Genomic DNA, 27,669 nt, shown 5'->3' with positions numbered 1-27,669 from the left:
ATGCAGAGACCATGAAGGTCATGTGCAGGCCAGTTCATACCAAATGCCAGAGCACTAGGGGGAAAACAAGCATACTGCTGGCCCTGAATTCTGGAGGCAGAAGTGAAGGCTTCTGATGGCTTTACTCAAAGGTGAAAAGAAAAAAAACCAGCCTGCTGCCGCAGACTAGAATCTTTCTGGATTTTCCCTTGCAACCAGAGCACATCTGTGGCAGCAGCTATGGTGGGAATACCTGCTGCTTAAGTTCAGACCATCCTCCAGCAAACAGCTGTCTTCTGTCTTCTTCCTGGCCCTTGGACAGCTCTTGAGTAGAACTGAAAACTTTGCATCCATCATGTTCTTACAAGCTCCCCACTCCCATAGTATTTTCAGTGTTCACTAAAAATAACTATGGCACCAACTTAATTGGTCACCTAGAAGTAATGAATCCAAGTTACTTGACTAGGATGGGTGGAAGGGGGTGTCACAGAAAGGAGGGAAAGATGAAAGCAGGTAGAGCACTTGCTGAGATAGACCTGGTCTGATCCTTGGCATTGCACATGGTCTCTTGAGTCCTGCCAGGCATGATGCCTGAACACAGAGTTAGTATTAAACCCTGAGCACCACCAGGTTTGGGTTAAAAACAAAAAAGAAAGATAAACAGGGGAAAGGAAAGAAGGAAAGAAGGAAGGAAGGAAGGAAGGAAGGAAGGAAGGAAGGAAGGAAGGAAGGAGGGAGGGAGGGAGGGAGGGAAAGAAAGGAAGGAAAGGGAGGGAGGGAGGGAGGGAAAGAAAGAAAGAAAGAAAGAAAGAAAGAAAGAAAGAAAGAAAGAAAGAGAAAGGAAGGAAGGAAGGAAGGAAGAAGGGAGGGAGGGAGAGAGAGGGAGGGAGGAAGGGGGAAGGGAGGGAAGGAGGGAGGGAAGGAAAGGAAGGAAGGAAGGAAGGAAGGAAGGAGGGAAAGAAGGAGAGAAGGAAGGAAAGAAAGAAAGAAGAGAAGGAAGGAAAGAAAGAAGGAAGAGAAGGAATGAGGGAAGGAAGGAAGGAAAGAAAGAAAGAAGAAAGAAAGAAAGAAAGAAAGAAAGAAAGAAAGAAAGGAAAAGAAAAGAAAAGAAAAGAAAGAAGACAAACGAATCTAGAACCCGAGACACTGCTGCTGAGATGGCCCTGGACTTTGCAATGACAAGCTCCAGGTACGAGTGGTGGTGGTGGTGGTGGCAAATGCCAGGCCTCCTGGGACAGAGGAGGAGGGGGCCCTTCTCCTTCCCCCCACCCCCGCCCCGATGGGACTCTGAGATGACGCCACATCCAGCCACCGTCTACTTAAGCTCCTACACGGCCATGATCCAGAGAAACACAAACGAATCCTGAGTGACTTGCTGCAGCAATTTCTTCAGACCCTAATTATTAAAATTTTAGAATTCCTAGAGTGCGCGGCTGCTCTGGTGGCTGCACAACATTATATTGTATCCATAACAAGCAATACAAAACACGTTTTCTAGCATTGCATTTTCGGCAGGTATGAGTGGTGGTGGGACTGGACTCAAATATCGAAGGTAACTAAAATGGAGAAAGAGAGTAGCACTGTCCTCCGGTTGTTCATCAACTTGCTCGAGCGGGCACCAGTAATGTCTTCTTTGTGAGACTTGTTGTTACTGTTTTTTGGCATATCGAATATGTCACAGGTATCCCACTGGCACATTGAATATGCCAGGCTTTGTCATGTGAGTGGGATACTCTCGGTAAATTGCCAGGCTCTCCGAGAGGGACAGAGCAATAGAACCCGGGTCGGCCTCATGCAAGGCAAACGCCCTACCCACTGTGCTATGGCTCCAGCCCAGAGAAAGAGAGTGTTGTGCAAACTGTCTGCCACACAGGCAGGGGGACGTGTGGAATGGGGGTGGGGGAGGGGATACTGGGGATTTTGGTGGTGGAAAACACGCACTGGTGAAGGAATGGGTATTTGATGACTGTGTGATTGAAGCTCAAACATTAAAATTTTGTTACGGTGAATCAATAAAAAAAAGCAACTAATTAAAAAAGAAAGGAAGAAAAGACAGATAGAAAGAAAGAGAGAAAGAAAGAAAGAAAGAAAGAAAGAAAGAAAGAAAGGAAGAAAGAATTCAGATAGCTGCAATACTTTGGAAAATCTTGATAAAAACATACTCATAGTCTTCCTGGACATCTGAGCCCCATCTGGTACTCTATATCATACTTTTCTAAAATACTAGACCATTCAGGGTAATCTCATGAAATTAAATTTGGTCATGAAAGTATTCAACACCAGAGGTTTTTAAATACAGACCCTATTTATCGTGTGATTATTTCAGGCTAAGGAAGCCAAAGGCCCTTTCTCAGGAAGGACCATGTTTTGGAATGAGTACTTCTTTCTGCAGTCTTGGTATTCAAGCACCCTTTCTTGGAAGAATTGATAGATGACTTTGGATTTTTAATGTCCTTACTTGGTAAAACTAAACCCCATTGCTGCAACTTGGTTAAAGCCCAGCTCTGTGAGACCCCAGAACCTCAGCATTCCTGGTGTCAAAATGTCTTTGACATGTCCATTCAACAATGACTTCTTTTCTTCTTTTTTTTTTAAACAGGGATTACACCAGATAGTTCTTGAGGAAGCATGCAGCATCTCAGACTCAAATCCCCTTTGGAGCTGGAGAGATATTCCAAGATAAGATACTAAGATATGGCATTGTCTCTGAATGCAACTGATCCAGGTTTGATCCCCAGCATCCAACCTGTTCCCCTGAGCACCAATCAAGATCAGGATCATCCTGTTGTTCGTCAATTGCCTCGAGCAGGCACCAGTAACGTCTGCTACTTCCTAGCCCTGAGACTTTAAAAGAGCCATATTCAATGCTCTTTCAGGGCTAGGAGAATGAGACCTAGCATTGTCACTAGTATTTGGTATATTGAGTACGACACGGGAAGTTTGCCAGACTCTGCCGTGCGGGCAGGATACTTTTGGTAGCCTGCTGGGTTCTCCAAAGTAAAAATGAGATAATATGATGTCTGGGTTTTATAGTCTCTGGGTCTTGGCCGTTGATGGGAATCACCTGGCGCCGGCACCAACTGGTGGGTGTAACGCCTACCTACTGGAAGGTGGGGGATCTGGCTGGAGAAGGCCCAGTTCCGATCCGAGCAGGCTTGGAGATCTCAGCATGGCCCCTGAGCACCATCAGGAATAATTCCTGAGTGCAGAGCCAGGAGTAACCCCTGAGCATTGCCAGGTGTGGCCCCAAAACCAAAACCTCATAATCAAGACCTCTCTGTGCTACGTTCTGCCCCTCAGGCCACCTCCTCAGTCCCCTTTTTTGTTTCGTTTGATTATTTTTCCAAGGAGACTGAAACTTTGTGAGGTCCTGGGGTGGGATCTGAGACCACACAGCTGCAGATGCCAGGACACAATTTGTTTTTGCGGGCACACCTGTGTTTTGTTTATGGGCTACTCTCAGTTAAGTGTTCATGAGGCCATGTGATGTTGGGTTTGAACCAGGCCTTCTGCACACAAAGTGTGCACTCTGTCCTTGAAGCTCTCTCCGGCTCCCAAGGCTGCATTTGAATGGTGCCCCCTGACCTGGAAGTATATTGCCAATCATCTCCTCTCCTGCTGGAGGAAGAACAAGGCCCAGGCTGGTTCTAGAATCTTGTAAAGGTTAAGAAAATGAACCCCAAAGAAGTCCCAAGGTTCACCCCAGAAGCCCTTTTCTTTCCTACTCTGTACCCCCTACCTCTGAGAGAACTTCATCAACTTTGGACTTAGGATCTTGAGGACAAAGCAGGAGGCACAGATGAGACCCTCACAGCCGAGGCACGTGTCTGACTGGGCAGTTCACATGGATCTCAAGAATTAATTTTATTTAGTGTCTAAATAATAGATTTATGGAGTAAATTTTATTTCTACTTGAGTAAAAATTCTCTCAAGGGTGATAGTGATAAGTCAGCTGCAGGCTGTGAAAAGCAAATGTGTCCTGGAAAGTTGAATACAGGTATACTCAGAGTCTGAGAGGGATCCCAGTTTGCCTAGAATTGGGGGGGGGGGGGGGGGTTTCCCTCAGCACTCCCATGGCTGACCTCTGGCCACACAGGAATGAGAAGTCTTCTGACCAGAATCAATCTTGGGTATCCTCAGGTGAAGCGAAGGCTGAGGCTTCCCCAGGGAACCCTGAATGAAGGGGCACCCAATGGAAATCCTTCTGGAAGACCCGGCAGATACCCCAGCATGTGTGGCACGAGTCTGGGTCTATGGGATCCCAGCAAGGCTGACTATCTGCACAAAAATTTGTTGTGGTATTGGTAACGAGGGTTGTAGCTCCATAGGTTTCTCTTCAGGCAATAGACTAGCTTCTGGTCACAGGCGCAAAGCCGTATCTGGCAGAAGGTCCCACGCCCTGCGAACACCAGACACAGTGTAAGAAACATAGTCCAGACACCTTTGTCTTGACATGACTTGCTTCTAGTCTGAGCAGATTCCTGGGGCTGCTTCCTGCTGCAGCAAGCTCCTGCTAGGGCAACATTTCTCAGGATATTCCAAGGGACAACAGGGGAAGGTCTCCTCACAGCAATAGACTAGGGGCCCACTCAGTTGGACAGGGTGGGGCATAGGAAGGAAGCAAGGCCTGAAATAGGTCACAATGGGAAAATGACTGAGAAACTCTGGGATCAGGAAACCCCAAATTCAACAGGGCAGGGATGGATGATCTGATGGAGGAGGCCCCGCAGCCATGAGGGCTGAGGTTTCAGCCCTGGGAGACACAGTTCCTGCTCACAGGGAGCTCCTGGTCTGATGGAGGGAAGACACACAATCCCTATCTTGGGAGCTCCTAGATTACTAATGGAAGCAACCCCTTGCTCTGGAGGAACCCCACTTCTCATGGGGACACCATCCTCAGTATCAGCTTTGAATTCTCACGGCCCTGAGCTCAAAGTCCCATTCTAGCTGTCACCACTGATCCTTCATCTGTAAAACCTAGAGATTAGACCCTTGCCGCAAAGTATTTGGGGGAGCAAGCAAAAAGGCAAAGGATTGGCATCGCGTGACTGCTCCTTCTGCCCTTCTAGACATCAGCCATTGCTGTAGTACTCCTGACCCCCTCCCTGTCCCCAACTGAGGCTGACTAACCTCGAGGGACAGTGTCTAAGTGGGAGGCTCCAGCTTACCACAGGTGACCTTGCCCCGCTGGACTCGGTATCGGTAGGACTGCGTCCGGATGTTGCAGCCTTCCTCCTGCAGATGTCCATAGCACTGGTCATGCTCCCAGCAGCACCTGCCGAGGCAAGAGAGGGAGATGCTGAGAGAAAGGGCTTGGCAGAGGTGACCCAGGTGCCTGTGACCAGGCAAAGAGAAGGGAGGAGGAGAGCTGCTCTCGAAAGAGCACTGCTGTTTTATTTACAAAAAACTTGTGAAGATGGTGCAGACTGTTCCCATTGACCCACACCTCATCTCCCCTATTATTAACATCTTATATTTGAATGATATACTTATTATAACGAACACACCAAAATGGATACACTATTGACTAAATAACTATTAACTCATAATAGAATATATCATTATTGATTCATCAGTGTTAACAGTCCACTGTGTACTTAGATTTCATTGTTTTTACCTAATGACTCTTTCTGGTCTACGATTTTATCTAGGACACCACTTAATCATTATGTCTCCTTAGGCCCCTCTGGCTAGGGTTGTTTCTCACACTTTCCTGGCTTTTTTGTAACTAGTTTTATTGCATGAATGCTGGTTTTCATCACTGAATATGTTTCAGGAGTATAAGTTCACACCTTTTCAAATGGGAGTTACACACCACCCACACCACCAATAAGCTCCACCACAACCTACCCTTTTCCCACACTGTCCTTCTCTGTCAAAAGATCTTGACAGTTTTGAAGAGTGCTGGTCAGGTGTTTTTTGAAGGAGTGGTTTGCTTTTGTTTGGGGACTATATCCAGCACTGCTCAGGGATTGTGCTTGGTGGTGCTTAGGGGACTGTACAGTACAGGGGATACAACCCCACTTTCCCACATGCAACACATGACTTCCAACCCTTGGGACTCCAGCCTGTCAGGTTGGAGTATTATAGGACACCCTACTACTGAGGATTTCTCTGCAATTTTTCTCTTAATACAGACTCAGAGACTATAAAATCCAGATCCCGGAACCGCGCGGCCGCATTCGCGGCCGCGCGACATCTTATTATCTCATTCCTACTTTGGACAAACTTGCAGGCTATCGAATGTAGCCTGCCCACAGGGCAGAGTCTGGCAAACTCCCCGTGGCCTACCAAATATGCCAAATACCAGTAACAATGATGGGTCTCATTCTCCTAAAGAGCCATGAATATAATCTCAGGGCTAGGATGAAAGAGATGTTACTGGGGCCTGCTCGAGGCAATCGACGATTAACAGGATGATGAAAAATGATGATGAAAAACAGATTCAGATTATTCTAATGATTACTATTGGGGTTCTATCTGAGGTTTCCTGTGCTCCTTTGCACACACCCATCAACATGGGGTTTACTTCAGTTCATCAGAGCATATTCTTACTTTTCAGCGTTAAAGGTTTTTGGTTCATCTAGTATAGTTCCTCCCCTGATCCTAGAATCTGCCATTTCTCCAAGAAGCCTCCTTCCTTTTATTGAAGAAAATGATTATAAAGCAAATCTGGATAATACATTTTGCTTATTGCTGTTGGGATATTATTTCTCTTAGATACTCTCAGATGAGGACCTAAATATATATTTTATATCAACCAGTTATGCCCACCTATTAATATATATATATACACACAGCAAGGATGAAGATGGGATATATACATATTCTTAATAGCTAAACAAAACTGCATCTCCAGCTCTTCACAGTCACCACATGGATTGGTTTTACATCTTCTCCTTGCTGTCTGTAAACTCCCACCCCAGCTGAAAAAGTGAGGCTCCAATCATCTGTCCCCAATTTGCTGAACTGCCTATTTTGCTGTATTGAACATCAAAACTGTTAGTCCAAAAGATTGCATTCTCTAAAGAGCAATCCTATCTCACAGGTTTTGGAGCTTCAACACCTAACCAGGAATCCAGGGCCTCTGGCATTGAAAACCTTTGTGACAGTCTACAGCAAAAGTGAATGGGAATGACTCCATAGGATTTCTGAGGCCTGGTCAGAAAAAGACCAGATTCTATTATCTTGCAATCTTGGGACACTTCCTCTTGGAATCAATCCAGCAGTCACCATGCTGTGAAGTCCAAACAACCTTGGCTGGGCCTCAGAGAGAGGAGCTCCTTCCTTCATCCCCCCACCCTACCTCGCAGTGCCCACTGGGCTCCCAGCCAACAGACAAGCATCATGTGTCAGCCATGGCAGTGAGCTGTTGGGAAAGCGGACCGGACAGCCACAGTTGAGTTGCCCAAGATGAGAGGTGGGGGAGTTGAGACCATCCCACCTCATCCTACCTAAATGTCTGACTCCCATAAACAAAATACTCATTACCCTTTGGAGTCACTGCATTTGGAGATGGTTTGTTATATAACAATCATCCAAGGGACACATCAGGTTGCAGTGATCTGGAAAATGATCCAAAGCATCTGGATACACGCATGTATACACACTTCAATTAATCTCCCTGAGATTCCTTTTTCTTTTCTGTAAAATTGGGGCTTCTATAAAATTTAGTACTCATCTTCCAGAAGAGAAAAAAATGAGAAAGAGGGAGCACAGGACCCAGAACACAAAGGGCACTTAATCATCAGCTCACCAATCGGTACGGTCCATGGGGGTCCCTTGGCCCCCCAAGCCACAGTAGCAGCCGTAGAAGCCATAGCTCTTCAGAGCAGACTTGCCCGTCACCTCCTGAATCATTAACTTCAGCTCCAGCAAGCCCCCGGGCACAGTGGGCACAGCTGAAAGACAAACCGGGAATGAAACCTCTTGTGTTCCAGCCCTTTCTTCCACCTGTGGGGCTTGGCTACAGCCACATGTCTTTTTCATTCTCCCTCTTCGTGTTGATGCTGCTTGTGCTCAGGGGTCAGGCCTATCCCTGGAAGCCATACCTCACACAGCAAGGCACAGGTTCTATCACTTGAGCCATGTTCCCAGCCCAAGGTATATACTCTTTGCGCAGATACAAGTATGTTGGAAAATACATGTAAACATTTAAAAACACACACACAAAGTATAATGAATACAGCTTCTGTATGAAATAGGTAAGAGAAGTTTCTGTGTCCCCTGAAAATGCACCACTTCTTCTACTCCTCTATACTCCCTACTAACACCTAAAGCACAGAATCCTTGAAGAGGATGGCACCTTTGAGATTGTGAAAACCATCTCTCTCACGGCAGAGTCTCCTGCCCCCGCACCTGGCTGTCCTCGCCAGGGCCCCTTGGAGGGGGGGCGGGTTGAATTTCCCTCCCCACCCCAAGCAGAGCTCCAGCAGCCGAAGACCTCCAGAACCAGCCACAACCATGCTAAGACCACTCTCCACATGCATGAAGGTACCGGCAGAGGAACAAAGGCATGCAGGTCCCAGGGCTGAGATCTCCAAGACTGCTTGGATCGGGGCTGAGCATCCTCCACCCAGATCCTCCATCTTCCAGGAGGCAGGGGTCACACCCACCAACTGACCCCCTGGCGCCGTGTAATCCCATCAATGGCCAAGACCCAGAGACTATAAAACCCAACTCCCGGAAGTGACATCGTATTATCTCATTCTTACTTTGGACAACCTGGCAAGCTACTGAATGTGACCTGCCCACATGGCAGAGTCTGGCAAACTCCCCATGGCATACCCAATATGCTAAATAACAGTAACAATGATGGGTCTCATCCTCCTAATCCTGAAAGAGCCTTGAATATGGTACTTTTAAAAAAAATCTCAGGGCTAGGATGAAGGAGACGTTACTGGGGCCTACTAAAGGCAATCTCTCTCACATCTCCAGGGAACTAAGGCTTGGTCGGGGATGGTGCCTTGTTCAGGGTCGAGCATTGAGTCAGCAGCTCTCTCTACATTCTTGGGTTTCCTTGAGTTTCCAGGAATCTGTCAGGACCTTAAAGAGCTCGGTAGCCTGTCAGGGGGAAGGATATGGACTATGGAGGAAGGGCCACAGTGGGCCGTCCCTGTTCTGAGCAGTTAGTTCTAGCAGGGAGCCTGCAGCGGGTGGGGTGTGTGGAAGGCCTAGATAGGCCGGAGTGAACCTGAGCTGGAAATGGTGGAATATTGAGGTAAGGTGCTCACTTCTTCTTTTTCTTTTTCTTTTTTTGGCTTTTTGGGTCATACCTGGCAATACACAGAGTTTACTCCTGACTCTGCACTCAGGAATTACTCCTGGCAGTGCTCAGGGGACCATATGGGATGCTGGGAATAGAACCCGGGTCGGCTGCGTGCAAGGCAAATGCTCTACTCACTGTACTATTGCTCCAGCCCCTAGGATCTCACTTCTATTGGACTTCTGTGTGGGCTTGATTGAATTTTATTTTGCATCAAAGCCCCTGTCTGAGCTGTCTGTCCTCTACCTGGTGCAGTTGCGTTGTGTCCACCACCCCCACTCCACCCTGGAATCTAGCCTCAGCCCGACTTCTGGTGTCATGTGATGCTATGCTCTGTGGTATGGATAAGAAAACAGGCCCAGAGGCTGAGGCACTTCCACGGCAAACGCAGAGCCCAAGTTCAATGTTGGGGCTCTGGACTCCAGGATGGGCCTCCTGCCCGTGAACCTGCTCTGCCCATAGAATGCAAGACCCCTAGGTCAGAGGCCATGGGGCTAGCACTTACAAGCCAGGAGCCAAACCAGCATGAGAAGGCGTCTCATCTTCAGGGTTCTGGAAAAGAAAACATAACTCATGAGAGGCTTATCAATCAGGCGCTAGCTCTGAGTCCCCCAGGACCCCACCTTCTCATGGAGGGGGAGGACAGTGAACAGGCAAAGTGAGGCAAGGGGCCTAAGTTGTTGACCCAACAACTGCATACAACTGCACCAGGTGGAGGACAAACAGCTTAGACAGGGACTTTGAGTTTTGGTGGGGGAGATAGATTCATGCGGGTGCCATTCCTATTACAAACGGATGGGAGAGAATTTTCCCCCACAACTGCCCTTGACGCAGTTGCAGGAAATGGTTAAAGGCGACCCGAGAAATAGAGGAGATTCTTCAGTGAAAGGCAGTTTGGTTGGGATAAGCAGAATTGACTGGACTTGGCCTTGATGAAGGACAGATGGACTGAGAGAGGAGATCCCTGGATGGACTGATGGAGGGAACCTGGGCAGGGCCAGAAGAAAGAGGAAAATGAGTTTCTGAGTCTGTTGGAATATAGCTCCAAATATTTTAGGTTAATACTGTTGCTGTTGCAGAAACAACTCTTCAAATTGTGATCAAATGAGACCTTTTTGTTTGTAATCGTTACTCTTTCTATTTCAAATTTTTGTGTTTTTCTAAACAGAAAAGGGGGAGATGTAGGGTGACATTGCTTTGTCCTTCTTCCACAAGAAGCTTAGGTTTATCTGGTTACACCCATCTATCTGGTTACACCCATCTATCTGGTTACACCCATCACAGTGCTCCTGAAGCATTTCCACTTCCATTGTGTTTATCGGTAAACAGTCTTCCCTATGCTTTCCTTCCCACCCAGTTAATCAGCTTTCCCCTTAATCAGACTTTGTTAATTTGTAAGATCAGTTTCCCAGAAATCTATGATTTTATATGTATGAGTGATTTAAATATTGCCTTTCTCCTCCCCTTATGCCTTATGAACAGTTTACCTTAAAGTAATATCTTTTTTGTATAGATACAGGAAAACCGTTAACATCATGCTTTGTAACTTAGGATTTGATTGGCTTTGAATATTATTCACTCCCAGGCATCTGCTTTCTCGACTTAAGCCTCAGTTGCCCTTAGTTCCTAACACCCCAAAAGCAGGGTCCCGACGAGGGACTGAATGGACCTAGGGCAGCGAAATGGGCCAGGCCAAGGTGCCTAGTTAAGAGTTTGATCATAGACAAATGTTGTCATGATCCAAAGGTAACGACGAAGGGATCCTGCTAGGGGTGGGAAAGACTATCTGGCCTGAGCACTGTAGTCTGAGATCGAGATGGCCCCAGGAGAGCAATTCTATAAGTTTAAGATATTTCTATAAGTTTAAGATATTTCTTACTGTATCCATACAAAATGATTTATATTATATATGCTTATATGTTTGCTAGACAAGGAGAGGAGAAATACACCCAGGAGAATCCACTCTAGGGTGGATTGATCTGATAATGAGGATCTGTCCTAGGAGCAGCTTTCCCTGAGGCTAAGAGTTCTACCCCTATTGATTGTGACCGCACCTATGTGTAATTGTTCCCCCAATTCCTCTTGGAGAGAGATATAATGAGACTGTAGATTGGGCAGAGGGGAGCAGAGACAGAAGCAGAGACAGACAAGAGAGACTGGTGTAGATGGAGAGAGGAATGAAATAAACTACTACTAATGCCAACCAGCCTGGCCCTCGTTTCCTTCCTCCGCCTGACCATCGCCTGACCATCGCCATCAACCTCTCTGGGGTGGGAGAAGGGTGAGACTACGGAACGCGGGCGGCGGGAGAGATAGAGCCACCACCGCTGTGTGCTGCTCCCCCTTTGTGTGAGTTTACACAGAGACTTGTACTCCTTCCTCTTTCAGAATCTTCCTCTTTTACTCAGAGAGATTTCTGAGAAAAAGGAATCCATCTTCCCTTCCCTTCATTGCTGCAGTGACTGGGGTTGCTCACAGGTTTGATTGGGGTGCTTTATGGGGATCACACACTTCTTTGATGGGGTTCCTCTGTGTTCGAAGTGTGGCCCAATGTGCAGCGCTGCCAGACCATGCTTGCTGGACCCCCAGGGCTGGAACTCATAGCCTCACGCTGCAGCATAGACACTATTTGCTACTGAATCATCTTGGCTCCCGTGACTCACACTCCTCTCCATCTCATGCCCATCTCAGGGGTGTCTTGTACTGATGTCTTGGAGACAGGAGTTGAGCTGTTTTACCTGTATCACCAACACAGAGTTTGGTTTGGTTTGGGGGTCACACCCAGTGGTGCTCAAAGCTGAGCCAGCTGGTACTGCTGGCTCTGTGCTCAGGGATCCCACCTGCCAAGACTCAGGGAAACATATGGGGGACAGGGCTTGAACCCCAGTTAGCTGCATGCAAGGCAAGTGCTTTACCCACCATCTCTCCAGTCCCCAAATACAGTTTTGCCCACCTCCAAGTAGGTACTCAGGGAGGAAGTTTGAGCATTTCTGAGACTTGCCTGGCCTTTAGGGATCCAAAGTACTCTGATGATCATAGGCCCTTTTCCTCTGTAATTCTTTTCACATTCTATGTTACAATAGCATTGAAATAATAAAATCAAATACAACCAGGCTAACTTAAGATAACATATTCATTATTATTATTGTCACTATTTTTTCCTCCTGATTTTATGTGTGTGTGTGTGTGTGTGTGTTCTTGCTCATGTGATGCATGTACTCAGCCACTTGACCCACATCCCTGATTCCTTTTCCTTCTTTTAAAAGAATTTAATTAAGACATTTTCCTATGTCCTTTGCACCATATCTGCCTCACACCTACCTAAAGAGTAATTCAGGAGCTGGAGTGATAGTACAGCGGGTAGGGCTTTCGCCTTGTACACAGCCAATCCAGCTTTGTTCCACAGCATCCCAGTGGTCCCTGAGTCTGCCAGGAACGATCCCTGATGCAAAGCTAAGAGTAAAGCCTGAGCACTATCAGGCCTGGCCCCAAAACTAAAATAAACAAATAAATGTCATGAGTTATCTTCAATGTTCCTGATGACTGGAAAGGCTGAACCCCGTAAAGGAATAGAGAGTCAGAGAGTTCAAGGAACTTGCCAGAAGTAACATAGCAAGAAAGAGGTTTAAATTGAGGGTGTGTGTGCACTTCACCGAGCTGAGTTTCTCCTGTGAGTTGAGGGGACCGGGTTCTCTCCCGTGTTTCCCCTCATAGCCCCGGAGGCCTCTGATCCCATCCTCTCTATCCTGTGCCTCCTGCAAACCTATTAATCACCGGCCCTGAGTCCACAAAACCCTGCAGCCAGAGGGAGAGGCGATTCTCCAAGTCTCTAGCCAGGTGTTGACTCTGACTTTGCTCTCAGAGGTCACTGCCGGTGACTGCCTGCTGCCTGTCCCCCCCCGCACCACCTCCTTTCCAGCATCCCAGCGTCCTTGTTTGCCCATCTCCTCAGCTGAACTCGGGGTCACTGGGAGTTCTCGCAAAACCCTGCCTCTCCCTCTCTGCACTCCACAGTCACTTCTGCCAGTGTTCTGCCCTGGCCTGGCACTTCCCGAGCCCAGACTGCAGACACACCTCCAGTCCCCAGGGTCTCCATGCCATCCTTTGTCCAGCAGCCGTTCTGAGTTCCAAGAACATTCCTGAGGGTTCCTTCCAATCACAGTGTCTGCTCTGAGTCCCCTAAACATCCAGGGGAAATGACCCTAGATGGTACCCTGCCTCAACTTTTTCCACTGCTTTTTGGACCTGCAACAGGGGGAAGATAACCAGCACCCTGAGGTGCCAGGCACTGATCATTATTTCTTTAAACCCACTGGGGACCCTTAGCCGAGCTGAGGAATCTACTCTTCAAACTGACTCTAGTCTACTGCCTCTGGACAGCCCCTGTGTATTATTCAGGTAGCTTACTTTCTGTATTTTAAGAAACAGCTTGGAAGCCTTGGGAGGTTGGGAAAAAACTGCCCCCTTCCCAGAATATCTACAGATAGCAAAAGACTATCCACTAAGTGTCTTTTTGTAGTAGATCACCAAATTCTAACCTCTCATGCCTGACCACTTCCTTATCCAGCACTCACACTCCAAGCCCATATTTCCCCAGCCCTAAATCACCCCAGGACCAGGGCCTGAGCAGGAACCCAGAGTGTGCTACAATTTCAACTAGCCAATCCTAAACATTGACTCTGCCCGCCTGTCTTTCCTGCATAAAACCCAATAAAGGCTCTGGGTCATGCCTCTGCCCATTCCTTCTGCCTACTGATGACCCTTGGTGCTCCAGTGTGACCCTGCATGCTACGGTGCATCCCTTTCTCTTGGAAACAGTGAGTAACAAATTATCTCTCCAGTGGTGATCATCTTCTGAACTGTTAAGCCTCCCCATACTGAAATAAAGCCCAAATCCCAGAGATGTAGTTTAGGTCATTCTAGAACATGGTAGGTGTGTAGGGGGTATACCGTGGAGTCCCCACTAAAGGGGTCTCAAAGAATGCAAAAGAAGTTTCACAAAGGAGAGAGCAGAGGCATCGGAAGAGGTGCTTCTGGGCCTTGGAAAATGAACCATGAATGGAGAAGGATGTGGGGTTGGTTATTTTTATCAGGCAACCGCAACGCTGAATGAGCACAGCCCAGAGATAATTCTGGTGTGGAGCAGGGGCCGCAGTAATCACCAGTGGAGAGCTGGAGACAGACAGCCTGACGGGGCATCAAAACAAGGGCCCAGAAGAGGCTGGGTCACTGGAGGGACAGATCCTCCATATAAGGCAGCATGTCCCCGCAACACACCCACCCCCCATGAGCTCCCAGGACCTTCAGTTCATATGTCCTAGCTGCAAAGGATGAAAAGCAGCAAGCTATATGCATAAAAGCACTGCTGAGCCCTCCTCACAATTTAGAGGGAGGGGCAAAGAGAACCGGGGGCTCCCCACAAAGCCCCTCCCTGCATTCTGAAACTCCCCAACAGGGTGGGCTAGATGCTTCTCCTTCAGCCCCTATATGCCCTGGGAGCCCTCACATGTGCCACGCACGCGACATACACACAAAACACACACACACACACACACACACACACACACACACAGCCCCCAGCAGAGGTGTTCTCACCCGTGAGCTGGCTCCTTCCTCAGGCCTGTAGAAGCCCCAGCCAGGGCCAGCTGGGTTTTAAAGGCCTCCCTGTCCCCCTCCCACAGCCCTGCGTGGGCCGGCTCCAAGATTCTTGCTAAGACTCATAGGAAGGCTTTCCCTCTCAGGAGCCTGGGGTTTTCTTGTCTTCTCTGAGCCAGAGTGGCTGCTGGCTCAAGCCCAGCAAGAGCCACGCTGACGAGTATCTGGCCTGAGCCACCCCCAACCCAGGGACCTCGAACCTCTTCTGGGTGCAACCTCCCTCCCGCCACCACCCCCCCCCCCCGGGCCTTTGTCAAATCCCCCAGCACTCCCCTCACTCCCGCCCTGCTCCTTCTCACATTTACTTCTGTCTCCTTCTGCCCTCAGCCCAGGACCCGCCTTGGCAGCCAGCCGCACCCCTACCAGAGGGCCCCATCCTTTTTCTGTTGTTCACAATCTGCCCGGGACGGGGTCCTCTGTCCTGCTTCCAGTCCTGTGGAAGCGCCCTGATCTCCCCCACCCAGCTACTACATCCTGACTCTCCACCAAATGCATGTGATTCTTCCCTTTGGGGGAGAAGGGGAGACCACCAGGCTGGAGTCTCCACTGTCTTGTAGTCGCTGTATGACCCCCTGGGTCCGTGGCTAGCTGTCTCTTTTCCTGTGAAATATGAGAATAATGATGCCCAGCCTTTGCAGAGTCTGGTGGTAAGGAATAAACAGTATCAAATAAGGATGGGTGGGAGGCGTGTGGCTTGAGGGAACATTGCAGACTCAGCCCGGGTACAGGAAATTTGGATTTAAGTCATATCCAGGGTTCAAGTCCTGGCTTCCTGGCTGTTAGCTATGCTGCTTCAGGGCTGGGTGTGGTTGGCCTGCCTTAGAGAGGGCTTTTAGGATTAAGTGATTTACTAAATTGCTGTAAACAGCAAAATAATCACCTAGAGTGATAGGCGAACTTCAGAGTGTTTTCCCAAGAATGGGGTGGGGGTGGGGGTGGGGGGGATAGAGTTTCTCTTAATTCACCACTTGGATTTTTTTAAAAAATCAAAACAGATTTTATTTGGAGGTTTTTGAGGAAGGGGAGAGAGGGAAAGAAAAAAATAACTTGCTCAAGAGAAAACATAGCTTCTCCAAAGGAAGAGCCCCAGTATACATGCAGCATTAGATATGAAAGTAACCATCTCAAGAGGGGACATGTGGGCAACACATGTGCTTGGGTACCACATGCGCTTGGCCACAACACATGCGCACAGGCAGCACATGGGCTTGGGCAACATATGTGTGCATTTTCTTTGTTCAAGTTGACTTTTATAGGGTTTCTCCCAAGTTGCCCCATGTGGGACTATCTACCTTGGTAAGAGTCCTTTGCTAGGATGGTTGCCAAGGGATACAGCTGGGAGTAGTTGATCTTTGAAATTCCTTTCCCTGCTTTTTTTTACTGCTGGAGCATCTCTTCACTTGGTTTTTGTGTGCAGTGCAATTGAACCCAGGTTTCATGCATACAAGATTGTACTTTACCATTAAGATACCTTCCCAAGGGCTGGAGCAACAGTACAACAGATAGGGCCATTTGCCTTGCACACGGCCGACCCGGGTTCGATTTCCAGCATCCCATAGGTTCCCTGAGCACTGCCAGGAGTAATTCCTGAGTGCATGAGCCAGGAGTAACCCCTGAGCATCGTCGGGTGTGACCCCCAAAACAACAACAACAAAAAGACATCTCCCCAAAGACAGGGACTAGGAGGACTGATCAACGGTTGGAATCAACCACAAGTGTGTGGGGGGCAGAGGGTAGGTGAGGTGGGGGCAGAAATTGGGGGTTGAGGGGAGGGAGGGAAGGTGAAGAGAGAGAGAAAGAGAGAAAAAGAGAGAGGGAGAGAGAGAGAAAGAAAGAGAGAGAGGGAGAGAGAGAGAGAAAGAGAGAGAGAGAGGGAGAGAGAGAGAGAGAGAAGTGCCACCATAGCGGCAGGCTGGGGATGAGGGTGGGGATAGGGTTGATATAAGGGAAACTGGGGACCTTGATGCTGGGAAATGTATTCTGCTGGAGGGATGGGTGTTGGAACACAGTACAACTGAAACCTAATCATGAACAGTTTTTTAAGGGTCTATCTCACGGTGATTCAATAAAAAGAAATCTTAAAAAAAAAAAAAAAGACACCTCCCCCAGTCAAATTCTCCACCTGTGTTAACCTCATCCCTACCATCTCTACCCTCCAACCCTGTTCCTATTGTCCCCTTTCTACACACACACACACACACACACACACACACACACACACACACACACACTCAGGGACCAGGCAAATCCTATTCAGTACAAATAGTCCAATGGAGACCCAGTGTGAACGAGACAGCTCCTAGACTCCATGGTTGGGGCAAGCAGGTGGTAAAGACATCAAATAATTATACAGAGTGGCAGGGGCCATGTCTAAGAGGAGCTCTGATCTGCATTTTAGCTTCTTCTCTGCCAGTTCCTCCCTCTACTCCCCGCCCCAGCACACACACAGGAGCCCGACATTCTAACCTCACAAACAAAGGCAAAGCCAGGAACCATGGGCTGCCACTGTGGCCTGCTCACCCCAATTCCTTCCCCCTAAAAACCACATTTCAGGACAGAGATGCCTCCTCACACACATTCCTGCTACTTTCTCAGCCCTGAGCGACTTGACTTTCATAGGGAATCCCCGAAGCTGGGTGTCACTCATATTTAGCCTTTACTTGGTCTCTCTCAGGCATGATAGCTTGCTGGCCACCTTCTCCTCTAAACTCTCTCCCCTGTGGCCTTTAAAAGACCACCCTAAGCCCACTGTCCTCCTTTGCTCTGCTCCATGAACCCCCACATGGCGGTGTGTACAAGGAACCAGCTACAGGAGTTTTCTCCACCCTGTTCACCCCTCCCAGGGTGAGTTCATCTGTGCTCAGGGATTTATATTTGATTTCCATTCTGATACCAGGCGTGCCCTGACCACGCAGAGTCTGGCACTGACACCAAGTGAACAGATGATTAAAAGCATGAATGTGGAGAGAGCACAATACTGGAATAAAGAGCCTTAGCTTTTTGGACAAAACCGCCCTCAACTCGGGTCATCTGGGACCTGGGATGTAGTTCATTGGAAGTGCATTTGCATGGGTGAGGCCTCGGGTTGGATCCTCAGTACCAAAAAAAAAAACCACAACATAGCAACCAAAGCTGCATCACGTGGCTTCTTCAGAACTCAGTTTCATCATCTGTAAAGCAGGACAATTAAAAAACAAATCCAGGAAAAAAAAAAAGAAAGAAAAGGACAGGGATAACTCAAATGATCGAGCATATGCTAAACATATTTGAGACTGGGGTTTGATCCCCAGCACTACATGGATCTTTGAACACTGCTGGGGGTGGCATTGCTGACCGATGAGCACCATTGGACCTGACTCCCCCCCCCCACTACATTATACATCTGTAAGAATGACCCTAACATCTTCCACCAGGAACACTGGTGTGGCGCCTATTTTTAAAAACTTCAGGGGGTCAGAGAGACACTAGAGAAGTTAAGGTGCTTGTCTCACATATAGTTGGCCCTGGTTTGATCCAACACACGGCAGATGGCCCCCTGAGTACCGCTAGGAGTGATCCCTGAGCACAGATCCAGGAATAAGTACCACCAGGAATGGCCCAAAAAGCAACACAAAATGAAGACTTTCTTTCCTAATTGTGATCATTCAAGGAGATGATGTAGGTAAAAGGGCAGACTTGGACACCCACAGTGTCTGACACCTAGAAACTGCTCAGTGAATCCTCATGATTATAAATAATCATTATTATATCTGTCCTCTAAATAAGAGCTCCACAAGGGTAAGTATACTATGTCTGGACTTCATCTTTACATTTGATACATAGCAGATCATCAGTTCGTTTTGCTGAGTAAATTTGGATGCCTCCAGCTCTAGCTTTAATCTCATCCCCTGTCCAAGCCCACACCTCAAACAGAACTAGTCAACAGCATTTGAATTATTCTCACATTTAAATATCAGGCAGGCATTTGAATGATAATTACTGTAATGATTACGTTCTAGCTTAGTATTCCACAGAAAACTGTCTTTCCCACAATCCAGCCCCTCTCAACTCCCGTCTCTGAAAATAAATCCAATCATTCACAATTCAACCACTGGACAGCCCAGACAGTTTCCCCCTCCAACAGAATGGGAGACACTTGAGGGTAGGGTTCTTGCCCAACTTATTTCTATGCCAGCACTTAGGACAGAGTCTGTCTGGGAGACCCTCAGAAACTATTTGATGAATGAATGGAAAATTCCAACAAACTGCCTGTGCTCTGGCACTTGCTGTGTCTGCCTTGTGTACACTCATTCAAGAGCTGCAGCTTTGTCAAGGCAGCTAGGGACATCAGGGTTCACTCACCCTGAGCTTCTGAAACACCCAAGCCCCATCAAATACTTAGCTGTCACCTAGGATGCTGACTAGGATTGCACAAAGTCTACATTGAGTCCTCCTTCTCCAGGAAATTTTTCCTGATTTCTCTTTTGACTGGAAAATTTGTCTGTCTCTGAAATGTGAGGGAACTCATTATATGTGGTGTCCACTCTGCCATTCCGTATTGGAGGGGATTGAGAAACTGATGTTTGTAAAAGGAGAGTGGAACTCCACAGTACCAATAATTCATTGTACCATAACGAAAGACAAGGGTTTGGTGTCTGCAATCCAAAAACCAAACAGAGAGAGAGAGAGAGAGAGAGAGAGAGAGAGATTGGGACCCAATAAAGACATAATAGGGATCTTCACAGGACATCTGACTGAAGTACCACATGACTTCCTTATAGACAAGATAGAGAAGTGTAAAGCTGAGTTACCAGGCATCCAACTGTCACATAGTTCCAGCAATTGCCAGGGACTGAACCTGGGTTGGCCATGTGCAAAAAAGTTCCCTACCCACTGTACTATCTCTCTGATCCAGTTGTCTTGCCTTTAAAAGAGAAGCCACTTTGAATTTTTGCCTGAGATGTGTTAAAATTTATACATTAGCAACTAATTCCTAAGTCACAATGTGGGGAAAGCAAAGCAGTTCCTAGGGCTTCAGGTAACCCTGGGTTGGAAGGTTAGAAGCAAAGATTCAGTTCCACTTACCAAGCAATTTTTTCCCACCACTTATCTGACAAAGGATTGAATCCAAGAAATCCTTGTGAACTTAGCAACAACAAAAAAAGAAACAACTCTATCCAAAAAATGGGGAGAAGGGCCAGAGAGATAGTACAGGGGGCAGAGCACTTGCTTTGCACATGGTTTTGATCACTGGTACTCTATATGGTCCCCCAAATTCCAGCATGAATGATCCTTAATTAAGAGTTCAGAATAAGTCCCAAGAACTGCTGGGTATGACCCGAAAACAAAATCAGTAACAAATAAATAAAGTAAAATGCATGACTATCTTGGATGTAGTTTGCTGCCGGGCAACCACAGGCCAGAATTGAGTAGATTGGAGTGTGTTTTGTTTAACCTCATCTTCACTATTCCTTATTACCTCATGTCCAAACTGCCTCTTTGCTGCTTTCTACCTGGAGAGCCCTACATTGTCTTAACATCAACATTTTTCCTTTTCAGTTTTTCTCCTAGTAAACTCATGAGAGAGAGAGAGAGAGAGAGAGAGAGAGAGAGAGAGAGAGAGAGAGAGAGAGAGATTGGGACCCAATAAAGACATAATAGGGATCTTCACAGGACATCTGACTGAAGTACCACATGACTTCCTTACAGACAAGATAGAGAAGTGAAAGCTGAGTTACCGGGCATCCAACTGTCACATAGTTCCAGCAATACACATAGGTGTGATTACACAATCAACATATGTAAAGCTGCTTCTCTGCCTACTTTTTTTTTTTAACCAATGTATAAACTTTTTTAAAAAGAAAAGAAAAATAATACTTAGAGTCTACTACATAGTAGTTACTCAGTAAATACTATGTAAACACTTTAGGAGCACCTGTAAGTTCAAAAAGTGTGGGAACATCCCGTGCCTTTGGTAGTCAGGAGCTGCTTCCCCACCCGGTAAGGGTGATAGCACCTGTGAAACGAAGGAGGAAAGGAGGCCAGGCTGGTCGGTGATCAATTTCCATTTATTCCCATCTCTGTCCTATTCTAGTCTCACTCCTCCCACTCCAGTCTCCTACTGCCCCTCATTCCAGGCTCCTCACGCCCATCTTACAGCCTTAATTCTCGACCCAATCCTCAGGAGCTGGGGTTAGCAATACACATAGGTGTGATTACACAATCAACATATGTAAAGCCCTTCCCTCAGGGAAAGCTTTTTCTAAGACAAAATCTCATCCTGCAAGGAGATCCACCCAAGGACAGACTAGCAACTCAGGTGTATTACCTTCCCCTTTCCTTAGTCCAGGTTCATTTAAACATTCATCTTAAATTTACTTCTTAATAGTATTTCTAGTCATTTTGTATGGACACAGTAATAGATACATTAAGCTGAAAGGGTGGCTCCTTTGGGGACATCTCGCTATATATCCCAGTCTATAGTCCTCAGGCCAGGTTAGTCCCTCCTAACCCCAACAGAGTCCTTCTCCTGTTACTTTTTTTGGGTCATGACAGAATTTGTCCATGATTGTACTCTTATAAGTTTTATGGCGCTCGGCCTGTCCCTTTTCGATGTCAGGGTAGCTTATGGCTTGCCCCAGGTCCATCCAATTCCCTCATCTGGACCCTCCTTTTGGGGTGTTAGGAACTAAGGACAACTGAGACTTAAGTTGAGTAAATGACAGATGCCCAGGAATAAATATTATTTGGAGTCAATTAACACTCAAATTGCAAAGACATAGGGTTAACTGTCTTCCTGGGCTGGAGTGATGGCCCAGTGTGTAGGGCGTTTGCCTTGCACACGGCTGACCCGAGTTTGATTCCTTCGCCCCTCTCAGAGAGCCCAGCAAGTTACCGAGAGTATCCTGCTGGCATGGCAAAGCCTAGCAAGTGACCCGTGATGTATTCAATATGCCAAAAACAGTAATAACAAGTCTGACAATGGAGACATGACTGGTGCCCACTCAAGCAAATCGATGAACAACAGGAGGTCAGTGCTATAGTGCTACAACTGTCTTCCTATATCTATACAAAAGGGCATTGCTGTAAAGTAAACCATGCAAAGGACATAAAGGAACGAGAAAAACAATATTTCACTTACAAATACAAAATCCATTAATCCTCTGAAGAATCTGACTTTCCAAGTCACAGGGCAGATCTTAAGGGAAATAAGTGATTAACAGATTGAGGAAGCAGAGCACAAAGAAGAAGTTAAAGATGAATATGGAGGAGATCGGAGTGCTTTGGGAGCATTGTGATGGGTGTTAACTTGTGGGAAGCTGACCTCCATGACCCTCTGACCCTGGCAGATGCACGTCTGATACTGTAGCTATCTTGGCCCCTCTTACGCAAATCCAGAACTACGTATATATATATCTCCAGGAAACATCTGTTACTGCTTCTCCCTGTGACTGAAGGTATTCAACAATGTAAAGATCCTGTGACATCTTTAACCATATATGGACATGATCCTTTGTGTAACTACCTCATGCCTGGTATGTGAAACGTATAGACTTTGTAACTTTCCTAACCATATATGGACATGACTTAGTGATGTAATTGCCTTCTGTGATGTATGCCTGCGTTGCAGGGTATATAATACCCCTGCTGCCCTGAATAAAGTCATGTCCTGTCCTATCCTGTCTGCTGTCCTGTCTGCTCTGTCCTGTCCCTTTTTCTCTCTGCTTCTAAACTGCATTATGTCTCTTGTGTCTTGTGTTTATTCAGTCGGTCCCTCCTTGCACCTAAGGACCCTAGGGCCACCTCCACAGGCTGGAGGATTGGTCTGGCGGGGCCTTCCGCATTTACTCAATAAACCTAAACTCCTTGCTGCAGAGGACAAAGGATGGAGGACAAAGGATGAACCAATGTTATCCAAAAAGCATGGGCCCCAGGAGGCAGTCACTGACTATTTGGAAGTGGGGGCACACAGCTTGATTCTTTCAGAATGAGTGGGAGAAAACAGACCCTGTGTACTGTCAACATAAAAAGGTAAAACTGCTGGGGCTGGAGGGATAAAACAGTGAGTAGGGCATTTGCCTTGCAAGTGATCAACTTGGGTTTGATCCACAAAATCCCATATGCTCCCCTGAGCACTGCCAGGAGTGATTCCTGAGTGCAGAGGCAGGAGTAATCCCTGAGCATCACCGAGTGTGCCCCCTCAAAAAACAAAGAAAGGAAGGAAGGAAGAGATAGAGAGAGTGGGAGGGAAGGAGGGAGAGAGAGAAAGAAAAGAGAGAGAGAGAGGAAGGGAGGAAGGGAGGAAGGAAGGAAGGAAGGACGGAAGGAAGGAAGGAAGGAAGGAAGGAAGGAAGGAAGGAAGGAAGGAAGGAAGGAAGGAAAGGAGGAAGAAAAAGAAAAATGTTACAATTGCTGTGGAAACCAGTATGGCAGATCCTTAACAAGTTAAAAATAGATGGCTGGAGAGGTAATATAGCAGGTAGGTTGGTTGTCTTGCATGTGGCCAAACCCATGTTTAGTTCCCAGTATCACATATAGTCCCCTGAGCTTCCAGGAATGACCTCTGAGTGCAGAGCCAGGAGTAAGCCCTGAGCACCACCAGGTCACTGTCACTGTCACTGTCACTGTTCTCCTATTGTTCATCAATTTGCTCAAGTGGGCCCAATAATATCTCCATTGTGAGACTTGTTACTGTGTTTGGCATACTGAATACGTCACAGGTAGCTTGCCAGGCTTTGCCGTGCAGGCGAGATACTCTCGGTAGCTTGCCAGGTTCTCTGAGAGGGGCAGAGGAATTGAACCCAGGTCGGCCAAGTTGGCTGCGTGCAAGGCAAATGCCCTACCTGTTGGGCTAGCACCACCATGTATGGCCCAAAAAATCAAAACAAAAATCAATAGGTTTTCATCAAAACTATGTTGAAAAAAAAGTTTTTAAAAAGAAGTTTAAAGTAGAAGTTGAAGTTAAAAGTAGAAATTTAAAATAGAATTCCCACATGATCTAGCAATTGCGCTTCTGTGTATATGTCCCAAAGAATGGAAAGCAAGGTCTCAAAGACGTATTTGCAGACCCACGTTCACCAGAGCATTATTTGCAACAGTTAAGTTAGGAAAGAAATCAAAGTGTCTGTTCATGGCAGTGTTGAGGCAAAATATGCTATATAAATGCAGTAAAATATCATTTGTCCTTTAAAAAAAAGGAGGAATTTGCAATACAGATACTGAAAGGTTATTGTGTATATTGATGCCCAAAAGAAGAGAGAGGTGCATATGCTGCCCAAGACCATGTGCTGCTTCTACCTATGTGGCAAAGCACATGCGGTGACTGAGCACATGTTTCGCCCACATCTCCCCTCTTGAGATGTGTACGTTCATGCTTTCATGACTAATGCTGGGATGTGTGTAGGGGCTCTCTCCGGCCTTGGGAAAATCTGGGTTCTTTCTTGAGCATGTCACTCTCCACTCTCTCCCAATTTCTCTCCCTCTTTCCCTTCAAAACCTCCAAATAAAAACTGTGTAATTTTAAAAAAAAAGAAGAAGGGGGAGGGAGAGAGAGAGGGAGAAGAAAATTCCCTGCCATAGACAGACTGGGGTGGGGGGCTGTGGTGGAGGGTGATGGGAGGGAAACTGGAGACTCTGGTGCTGGAAAATGTACACTGGTGGAGGGATGGTTATTTGATCATTGTATAATTGAAACCCGAGCACAAAAATTTGTAAATCTACAACTATACCTCATGGTGTTTCACTAATAAAAAATTTTTAAAAAATAGAAACTAAAAAATAAGATAAAATAACAAAACCAAAAAAAAAGAAGAAGGAGGGAGGGAGGGAGGGAGGGAGGGAGGGAGGGAGGGAGGGAGGGAGGGAGGGAGGGAGGGAGGGAGAGAAGAAAATTGTCTGCCATAAACAGACTGGGGGGGCTGCGGTGGGGAGTGATGGGAGGGAAACTGGGGACTGTGGTGCTGGAAAATGTACACTGGTAGAGGGATGGGTGTTTGATCATTGTATAATTGAAACCTAATCATGAACAGCTTTTTAAGGGTCTATCTCACAGTGATTCAAAAAAAAAAAATCTTTAAAAAAAATGCAAGTCCCAGGGGAAGAAGGGCAGGGAACTCTCCAGTGTGCTCTAACACGGGTGAATCTTAAAGGTATTTCCCTGAGTGAGATGAATCAATCACCAAAGACAAATAGTGCTCAATTCCAGTTATCTGAGACACTTAAGGTCATTTAAAGGACAGAACCAGAAAGTGTGGTGATTTCCAGGAACTGGGCGGAAGAGAAATATGGGGTTCTGTGTTTTATGAGCAATAAGTTTCATAGTTTACAAGATGACAAAGGTGGGGCTGGAGAGAGAGTGCAGCGGATATGGCACTTGCCTTGAGCACAGCCAAGCCTGGTTCAATCCCTGGCACCCCATATGGTCCCTTGCACCCGGCCAGAAGTGATTCCTGAGCACTGCAGGTATAGCCCCCAAACACAAATATACAAGACGGAAAGTTATGGAGATGAACAAAGGTGATGGTTGTATGTTATAAATGTGTTTAATATTACTGAATCCCATGTTTAAAATGATTAAGATGGTAAATTTTGTTAACTCTATTTTAGTGGATAGGGCATTTGCCTTGCATGAGGCTGACCTGGCTGACCTGGGTTCTATTCCTCTGCCCCTCTTGGAGAGCCCAGAAAGCTACCGAGAGTATCTTGCCAGCAGGCACAGCCTGGCAAGCTCCCCGTGGCGTATTTGATATGCCAAACACAGTAACAACAGGTCTCACAATGGAAACATTATTGGTGCTTGCTGGAGCAAATCGATGAACAATGGGAGGACAGTGCTACAGTGCTAACAAAAATTGATTGAAGTTCACCAAGACATGACTATCAGGAAGGACATTCGTGACAGAAGGAATAGCACAAGTAAGGACACCCACATGCATTAAGATTGTTCATTCAAAGAGTTCCAAGTTGATGAAATGGAGAATTGTCACTGTCACTGTCCTCCCATTGTGACAATTGTTACTGTGTTTGGCATATTGAATACATCACGGGTAGCTTGCCAGACTTTGCCGTGCGGGGGAGATATTCTCGGTGGCTTGCCAGGCTCTCTGAGAGGGGCGGAGGAATCGAACTCGGGTCGGCCATGTTGGCCGCTTGCAAGGCAAACGCCCTCCCCGCTGTGCTATTGCTCTGGCCCCAAAATGGAGAATTAAAACAATGATATTCTAGTAAGTATTTAATGACTGTTACCCAGGGAGAGAAGAAAGAGGAGAACTGGGAGGGGGAAGAACTCTGTCCTTTTTTTTTTTTAATTTGTTTTTTTTTTTTTTTTTTTTTTTTTTTTTTTATAATTTATTTATTTATTGAATCACTGTGGGAAAAGTTACAGAGCTTTCGGGTTTAGGTCTCAGTCATGTAGATACCGAACACATTTCCCTTTACCGATACTCATTTTTAACCCCGAACCCCAATAGACCCCCACCTCCCACCCCTCCCAATTCTTGTGAGGTAGATGAGTTCTAGTTAATACTCTATCTACTTTGACTAGATAGATTATTTCGATAAAAGATGCACAATTATTGTTAAGAGTTTACGACCCACCCCCCCCCCCAATCAGACATGCTGAAACAGCGTTGTGAAATGATTTGCTTTCTACAACTTGGTTTAAGAATAAAATGATGTCGCGCGGCCGCTATCGCGGCCGCGCGGTTTTGAATTTCTGCTATTTTACTTATTGACCCTGGAAGAATTTCTATTAAAAGTTAGCTAGTTAAGAGATTGGTTTCTGTGTCCTGGAGTCGTGGCCGTGCCGGAGAGCCGCTCGTGGGGGGCAGCTGGCGACCCCGGTGGGGCGTGGGGGACGGCCCACAAAGCCCCCCTTCCCATGAGGTCCCCGCTGCTCCCCCCCCCGAGCCCGGCTCAAACCCGCTTTCCACAAGGCTCCCGTGCGGCCGCCATCTTTCTTTCCAGAGAGGAACGGGCGGGCTGGTCAACGCCCTTCCCCCTCCGGGCAGGCTTGGTGGCGCGGATCAACACGAGTCCATTTGCTTTTCTGCTCCAAGCGGCTGGTTCTCTGTGCTAAGTCCTTGTGCCTCCGGGGCCGTGGCCGTGCCGGAGAGCCGCTCGTGGGGGGCAGCTGGCGACCCCGGTGGGGCGTGGGGGACGGCCCACAAAGCCCCCCTTCCCATGAGGTCCCCGCTGCTCCCCCCCCCCGAGCCCGGCTCAAACCCGCTTTCCACAAGGCTCCCGTGCGGCCGCCATCCCCCACGCCCCACCGGGGTCGCCAGCTGCCCCCCACGAGCGGCTCTCCGGCACGGCCACGGCCCCGGAGGCACAAGGACTTAGCACAGAGAACCAGCCGCTTGGAGCAGAAAAGCAAATGGACTCGTGTTGATCCGCGCCACCAAGCCTGCCCGGAGGGGGAAGGGCGTTGACCAGCCCGCCCGTTCCTCTCTGGAAAGAAAGATGGCGGCCGCACGGGAGCCTTGTGGAAAGCGGGTTTGAGCCGGGCTCGGGGGGGGGAGCAGCGGGGACCTCATGGGAAGGGGGGCTTTGTGGGCCGTCCCCCACGCCCCACCGGGGTCGCCAGCTGCCCCCCACGAGCGGCTCTCCGGCACGGCCACGGCCCCGGAGGCACAAGGACTTAGCACAGAGAACCAGCCGCTTGGAGCAGAAAAGCAAATGGACTCGTGTTGATCCGCGCCACCAAGCCTGCCCGGAGGGGGAAGGGCGTTGACCAGCCCGCCCGTTCCTCTCTGGAAAGAAAGATGGCGGCCGCACGGGAGCCTTTTTTTTTT

At 47.5% G+C, this 27,669-nt stretch overlaps 2 protein-coding genes across 2 annotated transcripts in view; one reads left to right on the top strand and one right to left on the bottom strand.

Moving 5' to 3' along the window:
• Positions 1-3,897: 3,897 nt before the first annotated feature.
• PLA2G5 (phospholipase A2 group V) lies at positions 3,898-14,961 on the bottom strand. The gene is made up of 5 exons (XM_056123419.1): positions 14,840-14,961; positions 9,750-9,796; positions 7,736-7,880; positions 5,148-5,254; positions 3,898-4,378 (listed from the first exon to the last, which is right to left on the bottom strand). The coding sequence occupies exons 2-5, from the start codon at positions 9,784-9,786 to the stop codon at positions 4,254-4,256; spliced, it is 414 nt and encodes a 137-aa protein (XP_055979394.1). The 5' UTR covers positions 9,787-9,796; positions 14,840-14,961; the 3' UTR covers positions 3,898-4,253.
• LOC130031877 (phospholipase A2, membrane associated-like) overlaps positions 13,994-27,669 on the top strand; it is a 65,974-nt gene continuing 52,298 nt past the window's right edge. The window contains exon 1 of the mRNA XM_056123415.1: positions 13,994-14,061. Within this exon, the coding sequence (XP_055979390.1) occupies positions 14,030-14,061 (32 nt within the window). The 5' untranslated portion in view covers positions 13,994-14,029. The remainder of the gene's footprint in view (positions 14,062-27,669) is intronic.

The sequence above is a fragment of the Sorex fumeus genome, unplaced genomic scaffold (assembly GCF_029834395.1).
Source record: "Sorex fumeus unplaced genomic scaffold, SorFum_2.1 ptg000047l, whole genome shotgun sequence".
Classification (NCBI taxonomy): domain Eukaryota; kingdom Metazoa; phylum Chordata; class Mammalia; order Eulipotyphla; family Soricidae; genus Sorex; species Sorex fumeus.
This window is presented reverse-complemented; position numbering and strand designations above follow the sequence as displayed.